General features: G+C 43.4%; 1 protein-coding gene across 1 annotated transcript in view; it reads right to left on the bottom strand.

The window, feature by feature from the left end:
* The window catches only part of LOC145356575 (sodium-coupled monocarboxylate transporter 1-like), an 81,259-nt gene that overhangs the window by 30,522 nt on the left and 25,571 nt on the right, over positions 1–25,166 (bottom strand). The window contains exons 6-11 of the mRNA XM_080209350.1: positions 24,192–24,259; positions 15,759–15,913; positions 14,379–14,519; positions 8,252–8,381; positions 2,411–2,499; positions 1,055–1,176 (exon numbers count right to left, since the gene is read on the bottom strand). Coding sequence (XP_080065476.1) covers positions 1,055–1,176; positions 2,411–2,499; positions 8,252–8,381; positions 14,379–14,519; positions 15,759–15,913; positions 24,192–24,259 — 705 coding nt within the window. The remainder of the gene's footprint in view (positions 1–1,054; positions 1,177–2,410; positions 2,500–8,251; positions 8,382–14,378; positions 14,520–15,758; positions 15,914–24,191; positions 24,260–25,166) is intronic.

Here is a 25,166-nt window from a genome sequence, read left to right as displayed (position 1 = left end):
CATGGAAGTAGAATTAGGCCACTCGGCCCAACAAGCCTGCTCCGCCATTCGATCATGGCTGATACTTTTCTCATCCCTATTCTCCTGCCTTTTCCCCATAACCCCGATCCCCTTATTAGTCAAGAACCTATCTATCTCTGTCTTAAATACACTCAGTGACCTGGCCTCCACAGACTTCTGCAGCAAAGAGTTCCACAGATTCACCACTCTCTGGCTGAAGAAATTTCTCCTCATCTCTGTTTTAAAGGATCATCCCTTTAGCCTGAGGTTATGCCCTCTGGTTCTAGTTTTCCCTACTAGTGGAAACATCCTCTCCATGTCCACTTTATCCAGGCCTCACAGTATCCTGTAAGTTTCAATAAGATTCCCCCTCACCCTTCTAAACTCCAACCAGTACAGACCCAGAGTCCTCAATCATTCCTCATACAACACGCTCTTCATTCCAGGGATCATTCTTGTGAACCTCCTCTGGACCCTTTCCAAGGCAAGCACACCCTTCCTCAGATATGGGGCCCAAAACTGCTCACAATACTCTAAATGGGATCTGACCAGAGTCTTCTACAGCCTCAGAAGTACATCCCTACTCTTGTATTCTAGCCCTCTCAACATGAATACTAACATTGCATTTGCCTTCCTAACTGCCGACTGCACCTGCACCTTAAGAGAATCTTGAACAATGACTCCCAAGTCCCTGTGTGTTTCTGATTTCCTAAGCATTTTCCCATTTAGAAAATAGTCTATGCCTCCATTCCTCCTTCCATCTCCATCTGCATCTCCAATGAGAGCAATTATCCATTTTACTTCATGTTCACAGAATTACTATAATTAAATCTTCCAACATCAACATCCTGGAATTACAACTCATCAGAAACTTAATTGAACTAAATATTATGGACGCAAGAGAAGATCAAAGGTGACATTGTTTTGACGAATAATCCATCTACAGGCTTTTCCATTAAAATAATGTAAAATTGCAACCGTGGCTGTACAAAAAAACCTGAACTATTATTTAAACATGAGAAAGAACTGAGAGATTCATTAGTTGAAAGACAACCTAGAAGCTTTGAGACTAGAGTCTTCTTTCCATTAGAAAGCTGTTCCCAAGGTTTCCAGATAGGTTTTATAAAATCTTCCACAACTACTGCAGCCATAGCACTGATGCCAGAAGAGATTGTGCTAAGGACAAGAAAAAGAAAAATAAGAGTTACATATCTTGGTTGATGATAGCTTCTGTGATGATACTGTGTCATTAAGAAATGTATTTGTCATGTTTCTTTGTGCAGGATCTGTTGTAGCAGTTTCTTTTTATTATCAGAGTCGCTCTGTCTGTATACAGCAGCATTGGCAATCTTAATTGCTACACCACTATAAAATACTGTGGATGCTGGTTTCTGAGACAAAAACAGAAAATACTGGAGAATCCCAGCAGGTCTGACAGCATCTGTGGAGATGATGAATGGTGATGATAAAAGCTAGTGCTAGTACTAAATAGTGCCAATCGGAAGATGAGGCACTGCTCCTCCAGTTTACATTGGCCTTCACTGGAACATTGCGACAAAACAAGGATGGACATGTGGACAGGAGAACAGGGTGGTGTGTTAAAATGGCAGACAACTCACGGCAGTCTGCTTTTTGGGCTCTTTAGAGTGAGGTTGCCTTCTCTGTATCTCTCACTCCATTTGAAGTGAGATAACGGAATCTGCCAGGAAATAAACCTCTTTCTCTGAAATTTTACAGTTTGGAGAGGGCGATTTCTCTGTAGCTTGCTGCATGAGAATTAGAAGACAAGTATCTGTCTGGATCACTCTCCAAATGTGTTAGAATGGCAGAAACTGAGCTGCCATGAAAGCATACTTGTTTCTCTGTGCTAACTGGTTCTAAAAAGGGGATTTACATCCTTCTGCTGTTTCACAGCGCCAGGGACCCAGGTTCAATTCCCATCTTGGTCACTGTCCGTGTGGAGTCCGCATGTTTTCCCCGTGTCTGCATGGATTTCCTCCAGGTGCTCCGGTTTACTTCCACACTCCAAAAGACATGCTGGTTATGTGCATTGGCCATGCTAAATTCTCCCTCGGTGTTACCCGAACAGGCGACTAGGGGATTTTCACAGTAACTTCATTGCAGTATTAACGTAAGCCATCTTGTGACACTAATAAATAAACTGTAAAAATAGAATCACATAGAAGCCTATATCATTCCTTGCACTAGCAGTGCAAAGCTGAAGTTAAGTGAAACATGATAGTGCCACAACAGCACGTTATGCATGTGTTCATTGTCTCCACAATTCCAAACAAATTCTATTGAAAGTCTAAAAAAAAATTTTTCTTCTTTACTCAACATTGCCATTCAATCAATGCCCATGGCATTAATAAACTACTGTCTTCTGTCTCTATAATAACAGGTTACATACCTTAACGTGCCACCGTATGCACCAGCAACAAAGAGTCCAGCAACTCCAGGCATAGAATTCAAAATTTCTACTACCAGTAAAGGCATCAACTGTGAAAAATATAAAATTAAAAATAAACTCTTTTAAAAAAATCTTTATATTTACATAATAACCTGTGGTTACATCTACGATTCTTCCAAAATTGTTAGCATTACTTTGTTGAAAGTCTTTGTAAGAAACAGTGGATGACAGGAGAAAGAGTTTTACTTCAGTACTCCTGGCACATCCTAAGAGCTCCCATCAGGAAATTATAAGCCTTCGCTCATGATTTTCTGGTCATTAAAATGAATAGAATTGGGGCGTTTTCCAATCTCTCTTCTATCTCCATTTGCTAATATTACATCAAAATAAAATGGTTTTCCAGTTTTATGCTTGTCACTACATTTACCCTGGGGCTAAGAAACTCCTATTTTTGGAGTACTGGATGGCAAAGTTGCAAACAAGAAACATAATTAGCAGCTGCTGGCGACCTTTAACAGATCACACACCAAATCTTAATGTAATTTTCCCTGACAATTTTATCAGCAGTAAAAAAAACCCTCCAATGCAAAGCATTTTGTGCCTGTTTAAGTAGAATAACATTCCCTAATAGCTAAAATAAAAGCAGCGGTACTGTCACAACCATATACATGAAAAGTTTCAGAGCTACAATGCCAGTTCCTCATACAAAGTATGCGTGGGACTCTGAGGATAGGGCAGAAGGGAGGACTTGGATGGAAAGCTCTATCGGTAAGTTGGTTCAAACTCAAAGGGTCGAATGGCCTCTTTTTGCACTGTGGTTTCTATGCCCCTGTGCCAATCTGCAATGGGCCCTCCTCTACATTATCTGAATGAGAGCCAGTAGAAAGGGAGCATTGTCTAGAGCCTGCATCTAGGCCTCAGTTGATCTATGAATAGATTGAAGTAATAAACCTAGTGATCAAACTCCTTGCAGGTTTGCCTTCATTCAGATCCACTGCTAAGCCAATGCCTGGCTTCTGTTTTCACGTGGAATCACACCCAACCAATCCTCTTTCAAGTGAAGGATATCCTGAAGGCAGAGAGGCTGATCCTCCTGTTCATACATGACTGTGCTGGGAGATATTGTTTTTTTGATGAGGGTGAGGAGAGCTGTGTGGGACAGCTCTCTCTGACGCTATTCAACTTGCCTCCATTACACTCGAGACTCTCTACAAACACTTTTCCTTGGCAATGTGGAAAAACTAACGACGTTATAAATGACCTAGATAAGGGTGTAGACGGATGGATTAGTAAATTTGCTGATGACACCAAGGTCGGAGGAGTTGTAGACAGTGAGGATGGACGTTACAGTTTGCAGAGGGACATAGATAGGCTGCAGAGCTGGGCCGAGAGGTGGCAGATGGAGTTTAATATGGAAAAGTGTGAGGTGATTCACTTTGGTAAGAATAACAGGAGTACAGAATATAGGGCTAATGGAAGGACTCTTAGTAGTGTGGACGAGCAGAGGGACCTCGGGGTACATGTGCATAGCTCCCTGAAAGTTGGCACCCAGGTTGATAAGGTTGTCAAGAAGGCGTACGGTGTGTTGGCTTTTATTGGTAGAGGGATTGAATTTCAGAGCCGTGAGGTTATGTTACAACTGTACAAAACTCTGGTGCGGCCGCACTTGGAGTATTGTGTACAGTTCTGGTGGCTGCATTATAAGAAAGATGTGGAGGCATTGGAAAGGGTGCAGAGGAGGTTTACCAGGATGTTGCCTGGTATGGTGGGAAGGTCTTATGAGGAAAGGCTGAGGGACTTGAGATTATTTTCATTGGAGAGGAGAAGGTTACGAGGTGACCTAATTGAGGCATACAAGATGATCAAAGGATTGGAGAGGGTGGACAGTGAGAGCCTTTTACCTCAGATGGTGATGGCTAACACAAGGGGACATAGCTTTAAATTAAGGGGTGGTAATTATAGGACGGATGTCCGAGGTAGGTTCTTTACTCAGAGGGTAGTAAGGTCGTGGAATGCCCTGCCTGCAGCAGTTGTGAACTTGCCAACTTTAAGGGCGTTCAAATGGTCAGTGGATAGGCATATGGATAGCATTGGAATAGTTCAGGTTAGAGGGTCATTAGATTGGTTCCACTGGTTGGCGCAACATCGAGGGCCGAAGGGCCTGTACTGTGCTGTAATGTTCTATGTTCTATGTGTCATGGTCAGCCATAACCATTATTCTGGGAGGATAGTGGTTTAAATTGGTAGTAGAAAGGACCCTTCTCCAACTTTGAAGTAATACAGTTTACATCAATTATGTCCCATAGGTGAGCATTGCAAAATAATGTGTATTCCATTTGAGACGCTCCATAACCTTTTACGCTCATCGTCACCCACCAACATCTCTCCATCACCCTTGACCCATCTGTCACCCTTTAACCTCCCTCATTAACCTTGAATCTATTACCATCCACCTCCATAGGCCTTCCCTCCACATCTGAATCTACCCTTTACCATGTAGATGCTCACACTAACCCTGACTTAGCACAGACCCCTATTTTGTCTGTTTTCGTGAGCCTTACCTCATGAAATCTTCAGCCCTGCTGTCCTATTGCATCTCTCTTCCCTTTCACATTGTGACAGTTCCTTCCACTGCCCAGGGTCTTCAGTTCAACCTCACGACTCCAATATGAATAGTGCAAATCCATGCATCTAGGATCATCTCTATCCTAACATCGTTGCCTGGAAATGTAACTCCCCCATCCAACCAAGGACCCCACAGATGCAACAAGAAAGGTCAATCCTCCACCCAACTTTGTTGAACCCCTATTATTCTCTCTCTACCTCTATCCCCGTCTTGGACAACCTGTCTTCCTTCCCTGGAATGTCTCCCCATCTTCCACCTTTAGCCTATCTTCCATGCCCAACATTTGCTTCACACTTCCATCATTCACCCTAACCCTTCCTTTGCCTGCCTTCCCTGTCCAGCAGTTGCTCCAGCCTTACACCTTCACCCATCACCCTCCCATCTCTAGCCTTCACGTAGCTTGGTTTACCAGCACGCTCTCCAGGTCAAGAGGCTGAGGCTTGTGAGTAAGTTTATTTATTTATTGGTCATAAATAGCCTTACACTAACACTGTAAGAAAGTTACTGTGAAAATTTCTTAGTTGCCACACTCTGGCGCCTGTTTGGGTACACCGAGGGAAAATTTAGCAAGCCCAATGCACATAACCAGCACATTTTTCGGATTGTGGAAAGAAACTGGAGCATCCGGAGGAAACCCACGCAGATATGGGCAGAATGTGCAAACTCTACACAGACAGTGACCCAAGCTGGGAATTGGGTCCCTGGCACTGTGAGGCAGCAGTGCTAAATACTGTGCCACTGTGCCGCCCCCAAGTAATCCCAAAAAAGCCAAAACAGCACCTAATACTTCGAAGTCCAGGTGGATGTCCAGCTCGCCAGATGTACACCATTGATGCACAGATACAAATGTGAATATTCTAATTTCCCACCTTAATCTGGAGGAGGAACTTAATTTCAGCAAGGTTGCCTTTTAATATACGAAAGGGACTTCCTGACATAGTTCATTGGGAAGTTTGATCTTTAAAGACCCACGAAAATAATGGCAAAAGTTCATCCTGCTATTGGGAAACTGATCTTTGGCCTCCTGCCAAATTAAGTTCCCCGATCTTTCAAATGTCCCCAGGGCTGGAAGGTTATGGCATCCATCACTGGAATATTTGCTTTTCCTCTGGATTCCTCACCCATTAATAATGCCACCAAGCTACCATTCTATTGCATCCTTATTCTGCCTCACACTATCACATTGATGTTCATTTGCCAATTATAAGATCTTTAAGGCAGCTTATTAATGTCTTCCTGTCATGGTCCTGATTTGTGTTAACTGCACCTTCAAATTGAATGTCAGAGGCAAATCTAAAAATTCTACTACCAAAATCATTTATGTAAATTGTGAACAGACCCAGCACCACTTCCAATAAATTGCCAATATGAGTAACTACCTTTAATTCATATAACAGCTGGAATTTTCTCAAGAAGTGTCAAAAGAGCTAGGAAATGGTTTTCTCGTTGTTTCTGCTCAGCAAGGTAACACAAACTTTCAGCACTCTGCGCAAAACAGGATCTGTCATGCAATTCTCGCCAATGGGGGGGTGGAGTCTAACCTTGCCAGTGAAGCCAGCTGCTGCGCCCCAATCTCCCAATGTACAAAGAAATCTCTGTCACTCCCCCCTGCCACCCCACCACGGCATCAGGAGCCGCTGCCAATAGTTCCCTGCACCAGTCACCCACCCCACCTCACCACTCCCAGACATCGCACTACCACCACCATCCCACTGAACTCTGCCCCTGCAGAGTTCCTCCCATTTTCCGTTCACTACCCCCACCTATCAAATCACCCAATCGCCGCTCCCACCAATCAACCTCCCCTGATCGTTGCCCTCATCAATCACAACCCCCCCCCCCCCACAGAGTTCCCCCTGCCCTCCCCCCCACTGCAGAGCTCCCCCTCTACTTCTCTCTCAGGCTCATCCCTTCTCATGCTCCACCCTCTCCCAACCCACAAGCCCACCCCCAGGCCTCACCCCCTCAGATCCTGCCTCCTTGACACTGTCTCTAGCACTGCCAGGGTGTCTGGTGGGCAGTGCCAGAGGTGCATAGTGGGGAGTGCCAGGAAGTCAGATGGGCACAGCCTAGCTGGCAATTCCCTGGGGCACTGCCAAGCTGGCACTGACCGGCCCTGCCCCCAACCACGCAGGGGCTTCAATGGCATCTGGTCACAATGGCGAGGCCATCACATCTACGGACTATCTGTGATTCCATGAGGACCTCGACCACCGCAAGTGTAAATACAAGGGAACCCAGATGATAGCGACTGGGAATCATGTCCTACAAATCATGTCATTAATATTGAATTCAGCCGCGCGCCCTTTCTGATTTCATCGGTAGAACAGTAAGATTGAGAATTCTGAGAAACCAGTGCAAATCCAGTTTTTATCTCTCATTCTATCTAACTGGCTCACCAAGCCCAAGATGTTTTCTGTTCTGTAGCTACCTTGCAACCAATTTTGCTGCTTGTCCATTGGCTCCACAATGTTGTGGCCATAACCAACTGTATGCTATATAATAACTTGAAGGTTTTTTGAAATTCAAATAGCTTACATCATTGTACCATTTTTTATCATTTCTTCAAAGAATTCAATAAGGTTGGGTTTAAGCACGTTCCTGTATTTAGAATATTTGCAGACTACTCTTCTATATTTCTGGTTTCTATATGTCTTTCCATTCCAATATTTTTAATTAAGAATTTCATTTCATTAATCTTTGCATAGGCAATAAGCTAATTGGTACACAATTCCCTTGGCTCGTTTTTTTATCCCATATTTATACATTGGAATCCAGTTGTTTCCTAATTCTCTGGCACAATTCCCTCTGCTGATTATTTTTCATGTAGGTGTAATACTACCTCTGCTATCTCTTTCCTAACTTCTTTTAATATATGCAGGGACAAGCCATTCAGATCAGGGTTTTATGCTTTCTGCGTTTGATTAGTTTACCAATTATCTCTCTCCAATGCCGATCTTAAATGTCTTTATATCCTTTATTTCTCTTCTTCTAGTATTATTATCAAGATTTTATATTGACATTGTCCTCATGAATTTACGGAGCTGAACCTGACTTACATGAAGAATTTTTGGTAACTATTAGATTTGAAGTTTTATTTATTGAGTTGTGTAATTAGAGGTCAACATCTGATACTTACAAAAAGGGGAATGTAATGCTCCAGCAAATTCTACTGCAAATAAAGTTCATTTTAAACGGAATGAAACATTACTTACCTGATTGATGTTACTAATTCTGTTTGCCTTTATTGGATCACAGGTCTCATAAACAGCGTACATCACTAAACCACACAGGCAGGCTGTTGCGAGCACAATAATCATACCAAACCAGTTCAGAAACACAGCCCTGTGAAATCAGAAACAATTGTAGAAGTTTATTTATTAGTCACAAGTGAGGCTTACATTAACACTGCAATGAAATTACTGTGAAATTTCCCTAGTCACCACATTGCGACGTCTGTTCGGGTCAATGCACTGAACCAGCACATCTTTCAGAATGTGGGACGAAACTGGAGCAGCCAGAGGAAACCCACGCAGACACGGGGAGAACATGCAAACTCCACACAGACAGTGACCCAAGCTAGGAATCGAACCTGGGTCCCTGGTGCTGTGAGGCAACAGTGTTAACCACTGTGCCACCCCTACTAATACATAAAACAGGAAACGCACATAAGTTACAAAGTGTCCTTTTTCTTTAAACCGTTATGAAATGCTTCAGCATTAAAATCTGAACAAAATATAACTAAAACAATATCATCTTGAAGTGGGTGTTAAGTTCATGTAAAATCCTGAAACTGACAATATGCTGAATATGAAAATACGGACAAATTAATTCTAGCACATCAAAAGAAAAATAAGCCAAATTAACAAAGATAAGCTAAACATTATTTGAGAAATAATTTATTCACTTAACACAGTAATTCAAGGCTATAAACTGTGGCCCTGAAATTGTTCAAATAATAGGGTTATGGGATTGGAATATCCTCCAACAGGGAAATTTATGTAATGACGGTGATTTTGAGGCTGCATTGAGTGTTCCACAGGATTGCAGACACGGCTGGAAAATCTAGAGAATCTCATTTCCTGATTTTCCATGCCCCTTGCCAATGATGTCACAAGGTTCACACCTACAAAGGGCGAGTCCCAACGGCAATATATTTTAATACATTTACATATAATTAGCCTGTTCCATCCTATTTCCCCCCTCACTGAATATTAAAACCCCTCGTAATGAGATGTTACATCAGCAATGTTTATAACAAGGTTTGAAAGACGAGATTTAGTCAAAGGATTCTCCTGTAGGGGGGTTGGGATGCAAGGTAAGTATAACCCTTCAAAGGGAGGGACGTAAGCAGGCAGTGCCCTGGCACTGCTTGGCGCTGCCAGGTAAATAACAGTCTGGTAATGCCAACCTGTGTAAAGGGGCAGCGCTGGAGTTGGACCCTCTTGTGCGTCCCAATGGGGGGGTGGGGGTCACTTCTAGTTATGTGTGGTGGAGGGGAGTGGGTAGTGAGGGGGGAACTTGAAGGTAAGGTGGGGACCTGGCAGTGTGGGGGTGGATGCTGGGGATGCTTTCTCAATAATGGTGGTGGGGAGATGGGTGGAGAGTGCTGGTGAACATGCAGTGGGGGGTGTGGAGAGAGAATCCCCAGATACTCTGTAGAGCTAGCTTTGCCAGCTTTATCAGGCCCAGCCACACCAGAGTAACAGTGTAAACCCTGCACATACTTTTTACGCTGAGAGGCTCAAAGTCTGGAGTAAAACAGGCCAAGCAGCTGGAGAGCTACTTTTTCAGTCTGAGCCTGACACTTTGATAAAATGTACTAAGATTCCACCCAGTAATTGCAAAGCAACAGACATGTTATGACCTCAAAATCCAAACTATAAAATTACATAAGCAACAGCACAGCACTGGGCATCAAGGGGTAATTGGGAAAGCTTGCAAAAACAGTGGGTGGTATTCTCCAGCTGCACGCGCCCCAAGACTGAAATGGATAAGGGTTTGGCAGATGGAGTACAATGTTGGTAAACGTGAGGTCATCCATTTTGATAGGAATAACAGCAAAAAGGACTATTATTTAAATAGGAAAAAAAATTGCAGCGTGCTGCTATGCAATGGGGCCTGGGTGCCCTTGTGCATGAATTACAAGAAGTTTGTATGAAGGTGCAACAAGTAATTAAAAAGGCGAACGGAATTCTGTCCTTTATTACTAGAAGAATGGAGTTTAAAAAGCAGTGAGGTTATGTTGCAGCTGTGCTGATGAGGCCACACTTGGAGTACTGTGAATAGTTTTGTCTCCTTACTTGAGAAAGGATATACTGGCACTGGAGGAGATGCAGAGGAGATTCACTAGGTTGATTCTGGAGCTGAGAGGGTTGACATATGAGGAGAGACAAGTAGACTGAGGCGATACTTATTGGAATTCAGAAAAATGAAAGGAGATCTTATAGAAACAAATAAGATTATGAAGGGAATAGATGAGATAGAAGCAGGGAGGTTGTTTCCACCGGCAGGTGAAACCAGAACTTGGGGACACGGCCTCAAAATAAGGGGAAGCAGATTTAGGACTGATTTGAGGACAAACTTCTTCATGCAAAGGGTTGTGAATCTGTGGAATTCCCTGCCCAGTGAAACCGTCGAGGCTACCTCATTGTTTAATGGCATGGATAGATAAATTTTTGAACAGTAAAGGAATTAAGGGTTATGGTGAGCAGGCTGGTAAGTGGAGCTGAGTCCACAAAAAGATCAGCTATGATCTTATTGAATGGCAGAGCAGGCTCGAGGGGCCAGATGGCCGACTTCTGCTCCTGATTCTTATGTTCTTACGAAATGCCTGCCCAAGCTCAATGGACCTTTAAATGGTCTGACAAATCTTCTGGCATAATTCCTCGAGTGTATTGTTGGTATGTCCTTTGTGGCATTGGGTAAAGTCTTGGTTGCATATTCAATGGTAGGTAATGGCAATTCTCTGGTACCACTGTACTCTGATAGCAATCAGCCATTATCTAAACCCTTTTGATGAGTCACTGGCCAAATAGCTCCCATTTTGCTGGAATCGTAGTGGTTGAGACAGAAAATTTGACAGACCATTTAAGGGTCCATTGAGCTTGGGCTATTCCTTTACAGCTGACTCCTGGACATATTATAACGTGACTGGTCAGCCATGTTGGGGATTGTAAGTGTTTTTAACCATATCATGGTGCTATTGGTCAGAATGGTCTGAATGTTTTGCAAGGATTTGGAGTGAAAAATTTGTGTTTTTTTGTCGGTAACTTGAAATTTGTTGCAGACTATGATAATTATGTTGGTCTGTTGGATTTCCCTTAAGTTTTCGGGACAAAATCAGGTGTTCTGTTTGCATTATTAAGTTTAAACCGAGTCATAGTGATTTTGTATTGAGTACTGGTAATGGATTGTTTTCAATTTTTGGATCTTTTACTGTATTTTTTAAACTAATCACAGATGTGTCTATCAGGAACAAGATGGTGGTTGTGCCTCTAAGGGAACAAGTAAGTAAATGTTTTACATAATCAAATTAAACTTTGACATGTTTGAGGAATCATTTTAATTTAGTCTGCTGTATTATCTGTTGATAATGTAGTCTCCCCTACACTTGGATGACCAAACACAGGATAGGTAGCTGCTTTATGGAATATCTTTCCTCAGTTCCCAACCATGACCCTGATCTTCCATTTGCTTCCGTTTCAATTCACCACCCTGCTCTCATGCTCACATTTCTTTTTCCGGTTTGCTGCAATATTCCAGTAAAACCCAATGCATGCTGGAGGAATGGCACCTTATCTTCCAATTAGACACTTTACAGCTCTCTGGACTTCAAACTCATTCAGGAACTTCAGATCATAAATGCTGACCTCTTGTTTTGAATTTTTTTTCTCCCGTGCCAGTTTTGGGTGAGTAAGTAATCTCACAACACCAGGTTAAAGTCCAACAGATTTATTTGGTAGCACGAGCTTTCTGAACACTACCCCTTCATCAGGTGAGTGCAGGATTTGTTTCACAAACAGGGCATATATTGACAAAAACTCAATTAAAAGGTAATGGTTGGAATGCGAAGTCTTACTGGGTAATCAAATCTTTACAGGTACAGACATTGTGAGTGGAGAGAGGGTTAAGCACAGGTTAAAGAGATGTGGATTGTTTCCAGTCAGGATAGTTAGTGAGATTTTGCAAGCCCAGGCAAGTTGTGAGGGTTACAGATAGTGTGACATGAACCCAAGATCCCGGTTGAGGCCGTCCTCATGTGTGCGGAACCTGGCTGTCAGTTTCTGCTCAGCGATTCTGCACTATCATATGTCATGAAGGCTGCATTGGAAAATGCTTACCCGAAGATCAGAGGCTGAATGCCCCTAACTGCTGAAGTCAGGAAGAGAACACTCCTGTCTGGTGACTGTCGAGCAATGTCCATTCATCTGTTGTCATAGAATCTGCATGGTCACGCCAATGTACCATGCCTCGGGACATCCTTTCCTGAAGCGTATCAGGTAGACAATATTGGCCGAGTCACAAGAGTATGTACCTGGTGGATGGTGTTCTCACACAAGATTATGGTATCTGTGTCGATAATCCGGCACGTCTTGCAGAGGCTGCTGTGGCAGGGTTGTGTGATGTTGTCACTGTTCTCCTGAAAGCTGCGTAGTTTGCTACGGACAATGGTCTGTTTGAGGTTGCACGGTTGTTTGAAGGCAAGTAATGGGGATGTGGGGATGGCCTTGGCGAGATGTTTACCTTCTTTGATATGTTGAAGGCTCTGGAGAAGATGTTGTAGTTCTCCAGTCCAGAGAAGTACTGAAAGTCTTCAGTGACACAATGGTTAGCACAGCTACTTCACAGTAACTGTCCTTGGGTGACTGTCTGTGTTGAGTTTACACATTCTCCCCATGTCTGTGTGGGTTTCATTTGGGTGCTCTGGTTTCCTCCCACAGTCCAAAAATGAGGGGTAAGTGAATTGGCCATGCTAAATTGCCTCTTAGTGTTCAAGGATGTGTAGGTTAGGCAGATTAGCTATGGTAAATGTGCAGATTTATGGTGATAGGGTGGGAGAGAAGGCCTGGGTAAGGCACTGTCAGAGAGTCGGTGCAGATTCGATGGACCGAATGGCCTCCTTCTGCACAGTACAGATTCTGAGTCTTGATCTTGTTCCCATATTTTTGCTTTCAGGCAGCATTAACCTTTATTCTGCCATTAACATCTGCCCTGTTTTGCCAGTGGGTGAGCTTCGCTTCCCCAAACGGACAGCCTTTGGAGAAGACAGAGACAATGGGCGGGATTTTCTGATTGTGCTCACCCCAAGGCCGGCAGACGGGGGCCACTGCGCATGTGCTGATTTTGGCGTTGACAGATCGGCACATGCGCAGTATCCGGCTCCACGCTATGCTGCCGGCCTCTCCAGCGGGAATAGGCCCCACCCACTGACTTTTCATGGAAGGAAACAGCAGGATTTACTTCAGTTTTTATGTGAATTCAACAGTTAGAATTTTTTTGGGAGAATCCCATCCTAAAATGTTTCAATTAGATCTCCTCTCTTTCTTCTAAATTCCAGAGTTTAGATTATTCAATCTCTCCTCAGAGGAGAATCCCAGGAAGCAGTCTAGCAAACCACTCAAAGGCTGGTATATTCACCTGAACAAAGGGAAACCAGAACTGCACAGCATACACTAGGTGTGATTTATATGCAATTATAGTAAAACTTCTCTACTCTCATACTCATAGAATACCTACAGTGCAGAAGGAGGCTATTCAGCCCATCAAGTCTACTGCAACCACAATCCCATCCAGGCCCTATTCCACATATTTACCCTACCAATCTCCCTGGCACTTGGATCAATTTATCATGGCCAATCAACTTAACCCACGCATCTTTGGATTGTGGGAGGAAACTGGAGCATCCAGACAGACACGGGGAGCACATGCAAACTCCACGCAGACATTGACCTGAGGCCGGGATTGAACCCGGGTCCCTAGGACTATGAGGCAGCAGTACTAATCACTGTGCCACCATGCCACCCAATACCTTTTGTTACAAAAGCTAACACACCATCTGTTTTCCTGTAGTGCAGGCTAGCTTACTGTGATTTGGTTAACATAGACCTAACAGAACAAAAATTCATATTCCACAAATTGCACAGATATAATAATCCAAAGCTAAGTGGTTGAAACATTTTTTAGAAATCAAGTTCCAGCTATGGTCACGGTTCTGGTCAACCTACAGCCTCACAATAAAATTGACACAAAATTAAGAGTAAGTCCAATAAAAAAAATCTGCAATAAATAATGTAGAAATGTTGATGCACACATCTGAATTTTAATTTCGTGATGACTTACTTTTTTGCTTCATTTTCACTCTTACACGCCAGGTATCTTTGTACCTGTGCTTGATTACAACTATATGTTGCTGTCCATCCAAATGTGCCTCCTACCAATATAGTCCAAAATGTGTGTCTTCGCCTTGGATCCGGATCAAAACTGGAATAAAAATATTCTCCAATTACTTAACTAATTACAACTCATTTTTATGGTGTTGATTTTCTCCTTACCCTATTCCACCTTCTAGCAGCCTAGGCAGCAATTGGTACACAGTTAAAGATGGGGAGGGAGGGTGATTTACCCCCCCAAAAAAATCAAAATACCCAACAGATGGGAAAACAGGAGGTTTTGCTGCCTGTTTTTGAGCAAGGTGAGCTTCACAAAGTGAGGGCACTCTTGCAATACCGAGGTTGTCAGGCAATTCACGGCAGTGGAGGGGCGGGGAGACTGGAGAGGCTGGCAGCAGGGGACCATTGGGAATGCACTGATCGCCCAGTATAATAGATCATTTGACATTCTCCTCTCCCCACCATCAGCAGCCTCCCGATCGCCCCATCACCCCCCCACATCTGACATTGCCAGCCACAATCTCCGATCGCCATTCCCTTCACTAGCCCACTATCAAAGGTCTGCCTTTTTCCTCCTACCGCCCCCTTGGCACTTCCCACTGCCAGTGTGCCAGACTGGATTGCCCAAGGGACACTGCCTCACCCTGCCCCCAACCTTCCAACCCTCAGTGGCCTCCTGTTCCACCAATGGGGCCATCACGTCTGGTTCATTGCTGGGGATCAGCTGTGGTCCCCACTGGTGTGGACCTCCATCGGCGAGGTCAGAAATCCAGGTGAACCCAGACAATAGCATCCAGAGCTTGTTAAAAGGAGTTTAATTAGGAAATGGAACATTTAAATATTCATTCATTCATTCCCTGGCAGGGGGCTGATTGTGCAAAAAAAAATGGCCCGGGAGATTCATGACCTGCCAACTGCCAAGCGGGAATGCAATTTTTAATTCCCGCTTATATTTCCTGCTCCATCTCACTGGTCAAATGGTGGGGCCTGAAAATCACATCCAAGGAGTTTACTTTCTCAGATTCCAATCATTTTGATTTTACCAATGGGGTTCTAGAAATATGAAGCTCCTGATAAAGCAGGTACATGTTTTATATATTTACGCCAAACTATTACCCCTTTAGAAAAGGTGCACTGATTGCTGAAAATCTGGGCCAGCTGATGGGTTTCTCAGGATGAGCTTATTTCAATCTTTCAGGTGGGTGAATCCCACTGCCAGTGCCAGCGGGCAACATCCTGGCACTTAGTCCTGAATCAGGAGAATTGTGTGCATTAACACTCCATTGCATCCATTCCTTTCATCCAATAACCCAACAGTCAAAATACTCACTCTAAAAAATTAATCCGGCCACCATTCTCAGCAATGTTCCAAATCTTGCCAAAGCCTCCAACATAAGTTGATCCCTGAATCAGCACAGTTAAAAGGCTAATCAGCATTAGACAGAGTTGGAATACATCTGTCCAAATGACAGCTTTGATGCCACCCTGGAAGGAAGAACAAGTAATAATGGATTTCAATCACTGGCCAAATGAGCGATGAGAATGCTGAGTTTTTTTTATTCATTTGTAAGACATGGGCGTCGCTGGCTGGCCAGCATTTATTGCCCATCTCTAGTTGACCTTGGAGGGCAGTTAAGAATCAACCACGTTACTGTGGCTCTGGAGTCACATGTAGGCCAGACCAGGTAAGGATGACAGATTTCCTTCCCTGGAAGGACATTAGTGAACCAGATGGGTTTTTCCAACAATCAGCAATGGTTTCACAGTCAGCAGTAGATTCTTAATTCCTGGTTCTGTTTTATTAAATTCAAATTCCACTATCTGCCGTGGAGGGATTCGAACCCGGCTCCCCGAAACATTAGCTGAGTTTCTGGATTAATAGTCTTAGTGATAACACCACTAGGCCATCACTTTCCCTCTCATACAGGAAGTCCCAATAAAATGTATCCATTCAATCATACCTTGTGCTGTCTATCCCCTATATGAATGAAATATATTTCATCTTTGACCCATTAAAATAGTGAGGCTATGCAGTTTACCAGCAGAGTTAATTGAAGCTGTATCTGTAGCCAGAATCTCTCCAGAACTGACCACACACACGGTTTCCATTCCAATTCCAATGAAGTTAGGTGATTGAAGGAACAAATTAGTTCAGTCAATCAGCCTAGTCTCATGTTGTAATTTTCATTTAAGTTATACACTCTGTTATAATATGAAAGGTGATAAGTACCAGATTGCCCAAATCCCAAAAGGGTAAATGAACTATCATGATTTGTATTTTTTTCAAACGGTATGTGAAATCAGGAGAAAAAATTTCAAACCACTTGTGCACCAAAGATTCTCTACAGTACAGAAAGAGGCCACTCAGCCCATTAAGTCTGCACTGACTCTCAGTAAGAGCATCTTAACCAAGTTTGTGGTGCTGTGAAGTTCAGTGTTAACCACTTTGCTTCCAATCTGCACTTAAAAATTTATTAATCGGATATAAATTCCACCAGCCATCATGGTGGAATGTGAACACTTATCATACCGGGGCCCCAGATTACTAGCCCGGTGAGATCACCACCACTCCATTGCCATTTATTTTCAAAAAAAAGGAAAACAAGTAAAACCTAAAGACACAAAGTTACAGTTGTACTATTAACAGTACAAACATTTCCCTAAAGATTTATGCTCAATTAACTCAGGGATAAATATCCCTTTTGTGCAAACAGTCCACACAGATTTTAATCCATAAAAATTCCAGTAATATTACCACAAATCCACTGTTACTATAGGGTAAGACAAAGAGGATTTTCTCTCACTCTCATTTGATACAGAGAAGCCAAAGCTTGTATCAAAGCCTTGCAGGCACCTTGGCAGAATGCTCACATTTTGAGACTAAGGGCAGAATTTTACTGGCACATCTGCCTAAGGTTCGGATGATCCCATCAGAGGACAATGGAGAACTGGAACTGGGGCAGACGTGTAGGTAAACTTCTGGCCTAAGTGTGGTAACATGACAGGCAGTTCTCGCAGCATCTGTCCTTGTAACTCTCCTAGTGGGGCTGACAGCTGATTCATCCACCCACACTCAGTTGACAGTTTCAAAGGTCAGAGAACCATATTTAAGTGCCAGTCCAGCACACTTCTATCAATCTCTCCAGCCCACTGTCTTCGCCAGACTGTGCACAATGTCAGCAAGTCTGAGGAAAAACATTAGCGGCCTCAAGAGGAAGCCTGTCTCTTGATGCAACCACCATCCTGTCAAGCCGATCAGCTGCAAGTGCCCATGTCCCACTTGGAACTCTATCCATCTCTATCCACCTCCTTCCAGTAAAAGATGTGCTATCTGTTTGACCCCCTTGATTATCAACTTTTCAGGATCCAACTTCCCTCCTCAGTCTTTTCTCAGCCTTCCATTGTTCATCTTCTTCATTTGCCCTTTTGCCTCTGTGCAAGCCACCATGAGCCCTCGCCCTTCCCCTCCCCTTGCACAGTCTTCCTTCCATTGTCCCCCTTGTCTTCAGTCGGCCACATAGCCCTCAACCCTCACCCTACCCATTCATCTTGCACTCCATCCCCAAACCTTTGTTAGAGTCTCACAGCACAGAAACACTGTTGTGTGATGCCAGGGGCAAGGAGACCCCCATTTTCACAACCCCATATGATCTGAAGCGGTGAGACGGGAGGATTGTGGGTTCAGCAGCATGGCGCTGTCTATGAAGACCAGCTCGGCAGGGAGACGGAGGCAAAAGCTAGTCTGCCCTGAGAGAATAGTGAAAAGCATATCAGGATCAGCGCAGCAGCAGAGTAGAAAGTTGTTGCACTCAAGTCGAAGTCTCTGGGAAACTGAGGACCACCTTATGCATGTCAATCATTAGCAATCAGGTTTAACGCCAATATAATTTCCCGTTGTTGACACCAGATTGAAAAGCCGAAGGGATGCTGGCTAGCAGCTGCAAATTGATAAAGGCATTGCCAGGGAGAATGCAGCAGGAAACAGTTAACAGTTAACTTCAAATTTAAGCCAGGTTGGTTGACTCTGTTGATTAAGGCATTGCCATGGGAATGAACTGGGAAATGACTGTCTCCCAAGCTGGAAAAGGTGAAAACAAAAAGATCAGAATCTACTTGCCAACCAATCAGCACTCCCTTCCTATGTATAGGACTCATTGTTTCTTTTACTGCTGGTTTATTTTGCTAGCTGTCCTGATGAGTGCAAAGACAAAGACAAAAAGCTTCTCCTTTTCAGCAACACAAATAGTAGAGAGTTGGAATTGGTGGTAGTGATTTCAAGCAAGAGAAGTTGAGGCAAAACAGTGACCAAAGGTAAGAATGTATTCCAGTAAACCTTCACAAGTGACTTCTCAGCTGTTAAATCAGTTTAGAACTGCTGTATTGATGAGATGACACATCAACAAAAGGATTGGGAAGATCATAGCTGACTGCTAAGTGTGGATAAATAGCGAGGTCAGGGGATTCAAATGCATAATTTAGATTTTATAAATCAAAGCTTAGACTACAGGTAGAAAAAGGTACTTTCCTCCCTTAGGAACAGATAACCTTAAGAGAAAATTTAACAAGAGATGTACAAAACTACGAGGGCTTAGATAGCATGGATAGGTAGCAACTATTTTTTGTAGTGATCAATAACCAAGGGGCATAGGCTTAATTTTAATTTGATTTATCATTGTCACATGTATTAGCGTACACAGTAAAATATTGTTTCTTGCGTGCTATACAAAGCATACAGTTCATTGAGAGGTAAACGAGAGAGTGGTAGAATTAGAAGGTATGCTGGACACAGCTTGCAAGAAGTTGCCTTGCTCCGGCATCATCTTGGATTCACCTTAAAGGAACTGGCAGATAAAATAGGGAAGAGTTGAGCAAAATTGTTTCCTTCCAGTAGTAGGTTGGGTATTGGGACTCACTGCCAGAGACAGAACCCAGATCACATTTTAAAAATATTTTGATAATCACTTGAAGTGCTGTAACCGTCAAGGCTCTGACCAATGAGCTGGAAAGTGAGATTTGTATGGATAACTCTTTTATGAAGAGTAGAGATCTGATGAGCTGAATGGCCTATGCTGCTGTTTTTTTAAGTAGAATTTAATACCCATCCTTCCAGTGGGAGGGGGGTTTACTGTGTAATTGCATGGGAAAGCACAGGCTAGACAGCCCCGTTAATGCTGATTTACGATCTTATTCTGCTACCGCTGCCCACAGGCTGAGGGGGTGGACTCTCCCAGTCGAACACTTTGTCCAATGGAGGGCACCACCAGTTGCAAAAGTTGCCCCCACAGGAAGACCGCTCCCTCCCACCCCAGCTCCCCAAACAAAGTATTGTGATTGGTTGGCAACTCTTGGGAGGTAAAATCTTCATTTGGAAGGCCATAGAAACCTCGGCAGCATAAAGTTAATTGCCTGATTGGAAGTTAATGTATCGGGGGTGCACAGAAATAGCTAGCGGAGTTCTCTCCACCCCCCCCAGTTAGTGGTTGGGATCACCGCTGCAACAACCATTAACTTCAGAATAACGTTTTTACAATAAATTTGTTAAAAACACACATTAGGGCGCAGTATACGTAGCTTGGGTTTTCCCATCATAGAGTATACAAACTAGGTTCACCAGCATGATGCCACAAATAGGAAATTATAGTTTTAAGGAGATGACTGATACACTGAGATTCGACACTGGAGTAGAGAAGTTTAAGAGGAAAATTAATACCTTCTATATTAATTAAAATTAATTTTTAATTATGGTGGGTATTGACAGGATGAATAAAGAAAATGTATTATTGGTGAAGAGTCATTAAAGAAGAACCCTCAATTCAAACTGTCACTAAGAAAGAACGAAGAAAGATTAGAAGATATTTCTTGCATGTGTACGGTCTGAATCTAATGCTATCAGTAATTGCTTGTGGGAGCTCCTAGGGCAAATGCTTTTTATTTTGATATCATGGGTAATTACAAGTCAAAAACAATGTTCCATGATACCTTGAGGAATTACACATAGTGTGCTGCCTCCTACTGGAAATTCCTGGGGTTCTTATTGTTGAGCTCAAAGCTCCCACAGAAATAAGCATGTTCCAAGTCACTGGGTGGAATTTTCCCAAAAAATTTCTAAGGACACAGTCTTACTGGCTGGCAATGTCCTGCTCCCACTGCAACGATGTTGGAGGATTTGACACCCAACCAAATCTTGTTCACTGGAACGGCATGGGAAAATCCGATCAGTGTGAATGATCATAACATCCCAGCCTGAGTGTCATAACAGCAAGGAAACCAGCAATTTGTGCCAGTCTTTTTGGCATGTACTGCACCGTGATCCCCTCATACTTAGTGCACAGAAAGCTGTTATGGAGTCTCCAGGCATGTGACTTGCCCAAAGTGGCCACAGCTGTGCGCTATTACCCAGTGGGAGCTGCAATGAAATGCTCCAGCTGCACTTACAGGAGGATGGCAGCACTTAGACCAGCTCCACACTTCACCAAGGGAGAGCTAAGACAGCTGTTGGGCACCAGGGAGGAGAGGTGGTCATCTTGAAACCCCAAGAGGGCAAATGACCCAGGAGCAGGACTCCAATGCAGCCTGGGATGTGAAGGGCACAACTCAGTGTCCGCAGCCTGACATTGAGGACTAGTGCCCAATGCTGGAAAAAGCTGTTGTCTCGTTGCTCTTCTGCAGTCTTCTCAGGTCTTTTCTGGATCTTGGATCCATGTGCATAGCTCCCTGAAAGTTGGCACCCAGGTTGATAAGGTTGTTAAGAAGGCGTATGGTGTGTTAGCTTTTATTGGTAGAGGGATTGCGTTTCGGAGCCATGAGATCATATTGCAGCTGTACAAAACTCTGGTGCGGCCGCACTTGGAGTACTGCGTACAGTTCTGGTTGTCACGTTATAGGAAGGATGTAGAAGCATTGGAAAGGGTGCAGAGAAGATTTATCAGGATGTTGCCTGGCATGGTGGGAAGGTCTTATGAGGAAAGGCTGAGGGACTTGAGGCTGTTTTCATTAGATAGAAGAAGGTTAAGAGATGACTTAATAGAGGCATATAAGATGATTAGAGGATTAGATAGGATGGGTAGTGAGAGCCTGGAGATGGCTAGCACGAGGGGACATAGCTTTAAATTGAGGGGTGATAGATATAGGACAGATGTCAGAGGTAGGTTCTTTACTCAGAGAATAGTAAGAGCTTGGAATGCCCTGCCTGCAACAGTAGTGGACTCGCCAACATTAAGGGCATTTAAATGGTCATTGGATAAACATATGGATGATATTGGAATAGTGTGGGTTAGATGAGCTTTAGATTGGTTTTACAGGTCTGCGCAACATCGAGGGCCGAAGAGTTTGTACTTTGCTGTAATATTCTATGTTCTAAAGGATCTCAGTCTCAGAAGCCAATTTCAGGCACATGGTCAACAGCCATTTGCCACCCACAATGGTCTAAAACCAAAAGGCCATTAACAGAAAATAGGAGGTAGGTGGTGGCCTTTCTGGCTTAACTGTTGGATAACTTATTAACTTTCCTTTGTTGAACTGCAAACCTGGAAACATAGTCCAGGAGTCCACTGACTGCATATTGAATAAGCTTCAAAAAATGACAGGTGTGAATTCCACAGGTAACTGTTGTCTTGATATGTCCTATTCAACTCAGAACTTTCAGGGGACTTGATAGACTATGCTGGACAAGTAAAGATCACCGAACTGCTTGGCAGTTACATTAACAGATCGAGAGTTTCCGCTTTAAACAAATAAAATAAGTTTTTAGAGGGAAAATGCTGGAAAATCTCAGCAGGTCTGGCAGCATCAGTAAGGAGAGAAAAGAGCTGACGTTTTGAGTCTGGATGACCCATTGTCAAAGCTTTTCTAGATTTTCCAGCATTTTCTCTTTTAGTTTCAGATTCCAGCATCCACAGTCATTTCCTTTTAGAAAAGAAGTTTTTATCTGAGCTCAGTCCACGTGTAAAGATATGGATGTGATATGCCTTTACTGAGCATAGCAGCACTTTCAAAACTGGCATGCTGACAAATCATGTACTCATCTATTTAGGAAAATACTTCTCACTTTGTGCACCAACAACATTTCTAGATTGTACAAGAGAGAATTAAAAACTACGATGTAAGAGACATAGAAAGAGAAGGTATGAAATAAAAACAAAGGTAAAGAAAAAAACAGAGAAGTTACACAGAAACATAGAAAATATTAATGTAATATTTTTGACTGTAACATTATGAGAGAACAACGGAAGTAAATAAACTCTGGCAAACCAACATTTGCTATTGGACTCCAACTTCAGGACTTCTATTCTTTATGGCAAACTTATTCTGTACTTGTTTGATTCAAGTGTAAAATAATGCATAAAGCGATAAGTATTAAAAACTTTCAATTAAAATTTGCATGTTCTTCTTGGTGAAAAGGAAGCTATCAGGATGTAAAAACAGTGAATTCAAAATTCCATGGGGCACCCAGTGTACTCCCATTGTAATGACTTTAAGGAGATCTATGTGATGGACCACTTTGAATATCAGCTCCCATTTTCCTGACTGTTGGGCACGTGGGGGTAATTTTTCTATCCTGCCTGCCACAGGAATTGTAGCGAGCAGGGGGCAGACCATGCAAAGATCCATAGATCTCAGGCGAGGTTTTCCGGTTTTGGGGCGAACAAAGCTAGAAAATCCCCCACCCTTCGTTTTTTTGGGAGAATTCTGGCCATTGTATTTTTCAGGTAAGGACTAACTACTCCTCTCAGTAAGAAGTCTCACAATATCAGGTTGATGTCCAACAGGTTCATTTGGTATCACAAGCTTTCAGAGTCCCTTCATCAGATGAGTGGGGAGGTGTGTTCACAAACACGGCATATATAGACAGAGACTCAATTACAAGATAATGGTTGGAATGCAAGTCTTAACAGGTAATTAAGTCTTTACAGGTACAGACAATGCGAGTGGAGAGAGGGATAATCACAGGTTAAAGAGGTTGAATTTCTTAAGCCAGGACAGATGGTAGGATTTTGCAAGCCCAGGCCAGCTGGTGGTGGTTACATGTAGCGTGACATGAATCCAAGATCCTGGTTGAGGCCATTCTCATGCGTGCGGAACTTAGCTATCAGTTTCTGCTCGGCGATCCTGCGTTGTTGTGTGTCTTGAAAGCCGTTTTGGAGAACACTTACCGGAAGATTGGAGGCTGAATGCCCTTGACTGCAGAAGTGTTCCCTGACAGGAAGGAAACAGTCCTGCCTGCTGATTGTTGCACGGTGTCCATTCATCCATTGTTGTAGAGTCTGCATGGTCTCGTCAATATACCACACCTCGGGACATTCTTTCCTTCATCCATTTCCAACCATTATCTTGCAATTGAGTCCTTGTCTATATATGTCATGTTGTGAACCCACCTCTCCATTCACCTGATGAAGGGGCAACGCTCCGAAAGCCTGTGACACCAAATAAACCTGTTGGACTTTAACCTGGTGTTGTGAGGCTTCTTACTGTGCCCACCCCAGTCCAATGCCAGCATCTCCACATTATTCCTCTCAAAACAGATAAACATGTCTTTGGAGTAAGACGAACACCCAAGATGTGTCCTAATGGTGCAGATGCTATTCAGCCCCTTGTAAATTAGATGAGGATCGCCCCAAATCCCATATACTTCAGCAAGATCCATAGAGAACGATGGCAATGGGAGTTATCATGGCAGGAATGCAGTCTATAGAATTTTGGGACCATTGTCTCCTAACACCATGATTATCAACTTTCAGTAAATATTCAAATTCAATTTTCTTACAAGTGCTGTGTACAACGAACACACAAGCGCTGTCATTACAATGGAAATCCACAAGTTTATTCCAGTCACTGAAAAAGAGACAAATAGAAAAATGCTAGTATTATTTAAATGTTGATTGATTAGTATTTGCTGCAATGGGAAAATTAAAAATAGTAACACAAACATTTTACATGAGTGCCACAAATGTTCAATTAAGAACATAGTAAGAACATAAGAAATAGGAGCAGGAGTAGGCCATCTAGCCCTTCGAGCCTGCCCCGCCATTCAATAAGATCATGGCTGATCTGTCGCTGCTCAGTTCCACTTTCCCGCCCTCTCCCCATAACCCTTAATCCCCTCTCTTATCAAAAACCCATCAACCCGCGTCTTAAAAATATTTAGCGAGGCAGCCTCCACCACTTCAACGGGCAGAGAATTCCAGAGATTCACCACCCTTTGAGTGAAGAAGTTCCTCCTCAACTCCGTTCTAAACCGCCCCCCTTTTATCTTGAGGCTGTGCCCCCTAGTCCTACTGTCTTTTTTGAGTGGGAAGAGTCTTTCCATCTCTATCCTATCCATCCCATTCATCATCTTATACGTCTCAATGAGATCTCCCCTCATTCTTCTCAACTCTAACGAGTACAAGCCCAGTTTATTCAGCCTCTCCTCATAGCTCAACCCCCTCAACTCCGGTATCAGCCTAGTAAACCTCCTCTGCACTCCCTCCAAGGCCAAAATATCTTTGCGCAGGTGCAGCGCCCAAAACTACACACAGTACTCCAGCTGCGGCCTCACCAATGCCCCATACAGCTGCAGCAAGACCTCCCTACTTTTATATTCAATCCCCCTCGCTATGAAGGCCAGCATCCCATTCGCCTTCCTGACCACCTGCTGCACCTGCAAGCTGGGTTTTTGCGACTCATGCACAAGGACCCCGAGGTCCCTCTGCACCGTCGCCTGCTGCAGTTTTTCGCCCCGTAAGTAATAGTCCTTCCT

Source organism: Carcharhinus amblyrhynchos, chromosome 21 (genome assembly GCF_965287045.1).
Source record: "Carcharhinus amblyrhynchos chromosome 21, sCarAmb.v2.hapA, whole genome shotgun sequence".
NCBI classification, from domain to species: Eukaryota; Metazoa; Chordata; class Chondrichthyes; order Carcharhiniformes; family Carcharhinidae; genus Carcharhinus; species Carcharhinus amblyrhynchos.
Note: the sequence above shows the minus strand (reverse complement) of the source record. Positions and strands in the feature narration are given on the sequence as shown.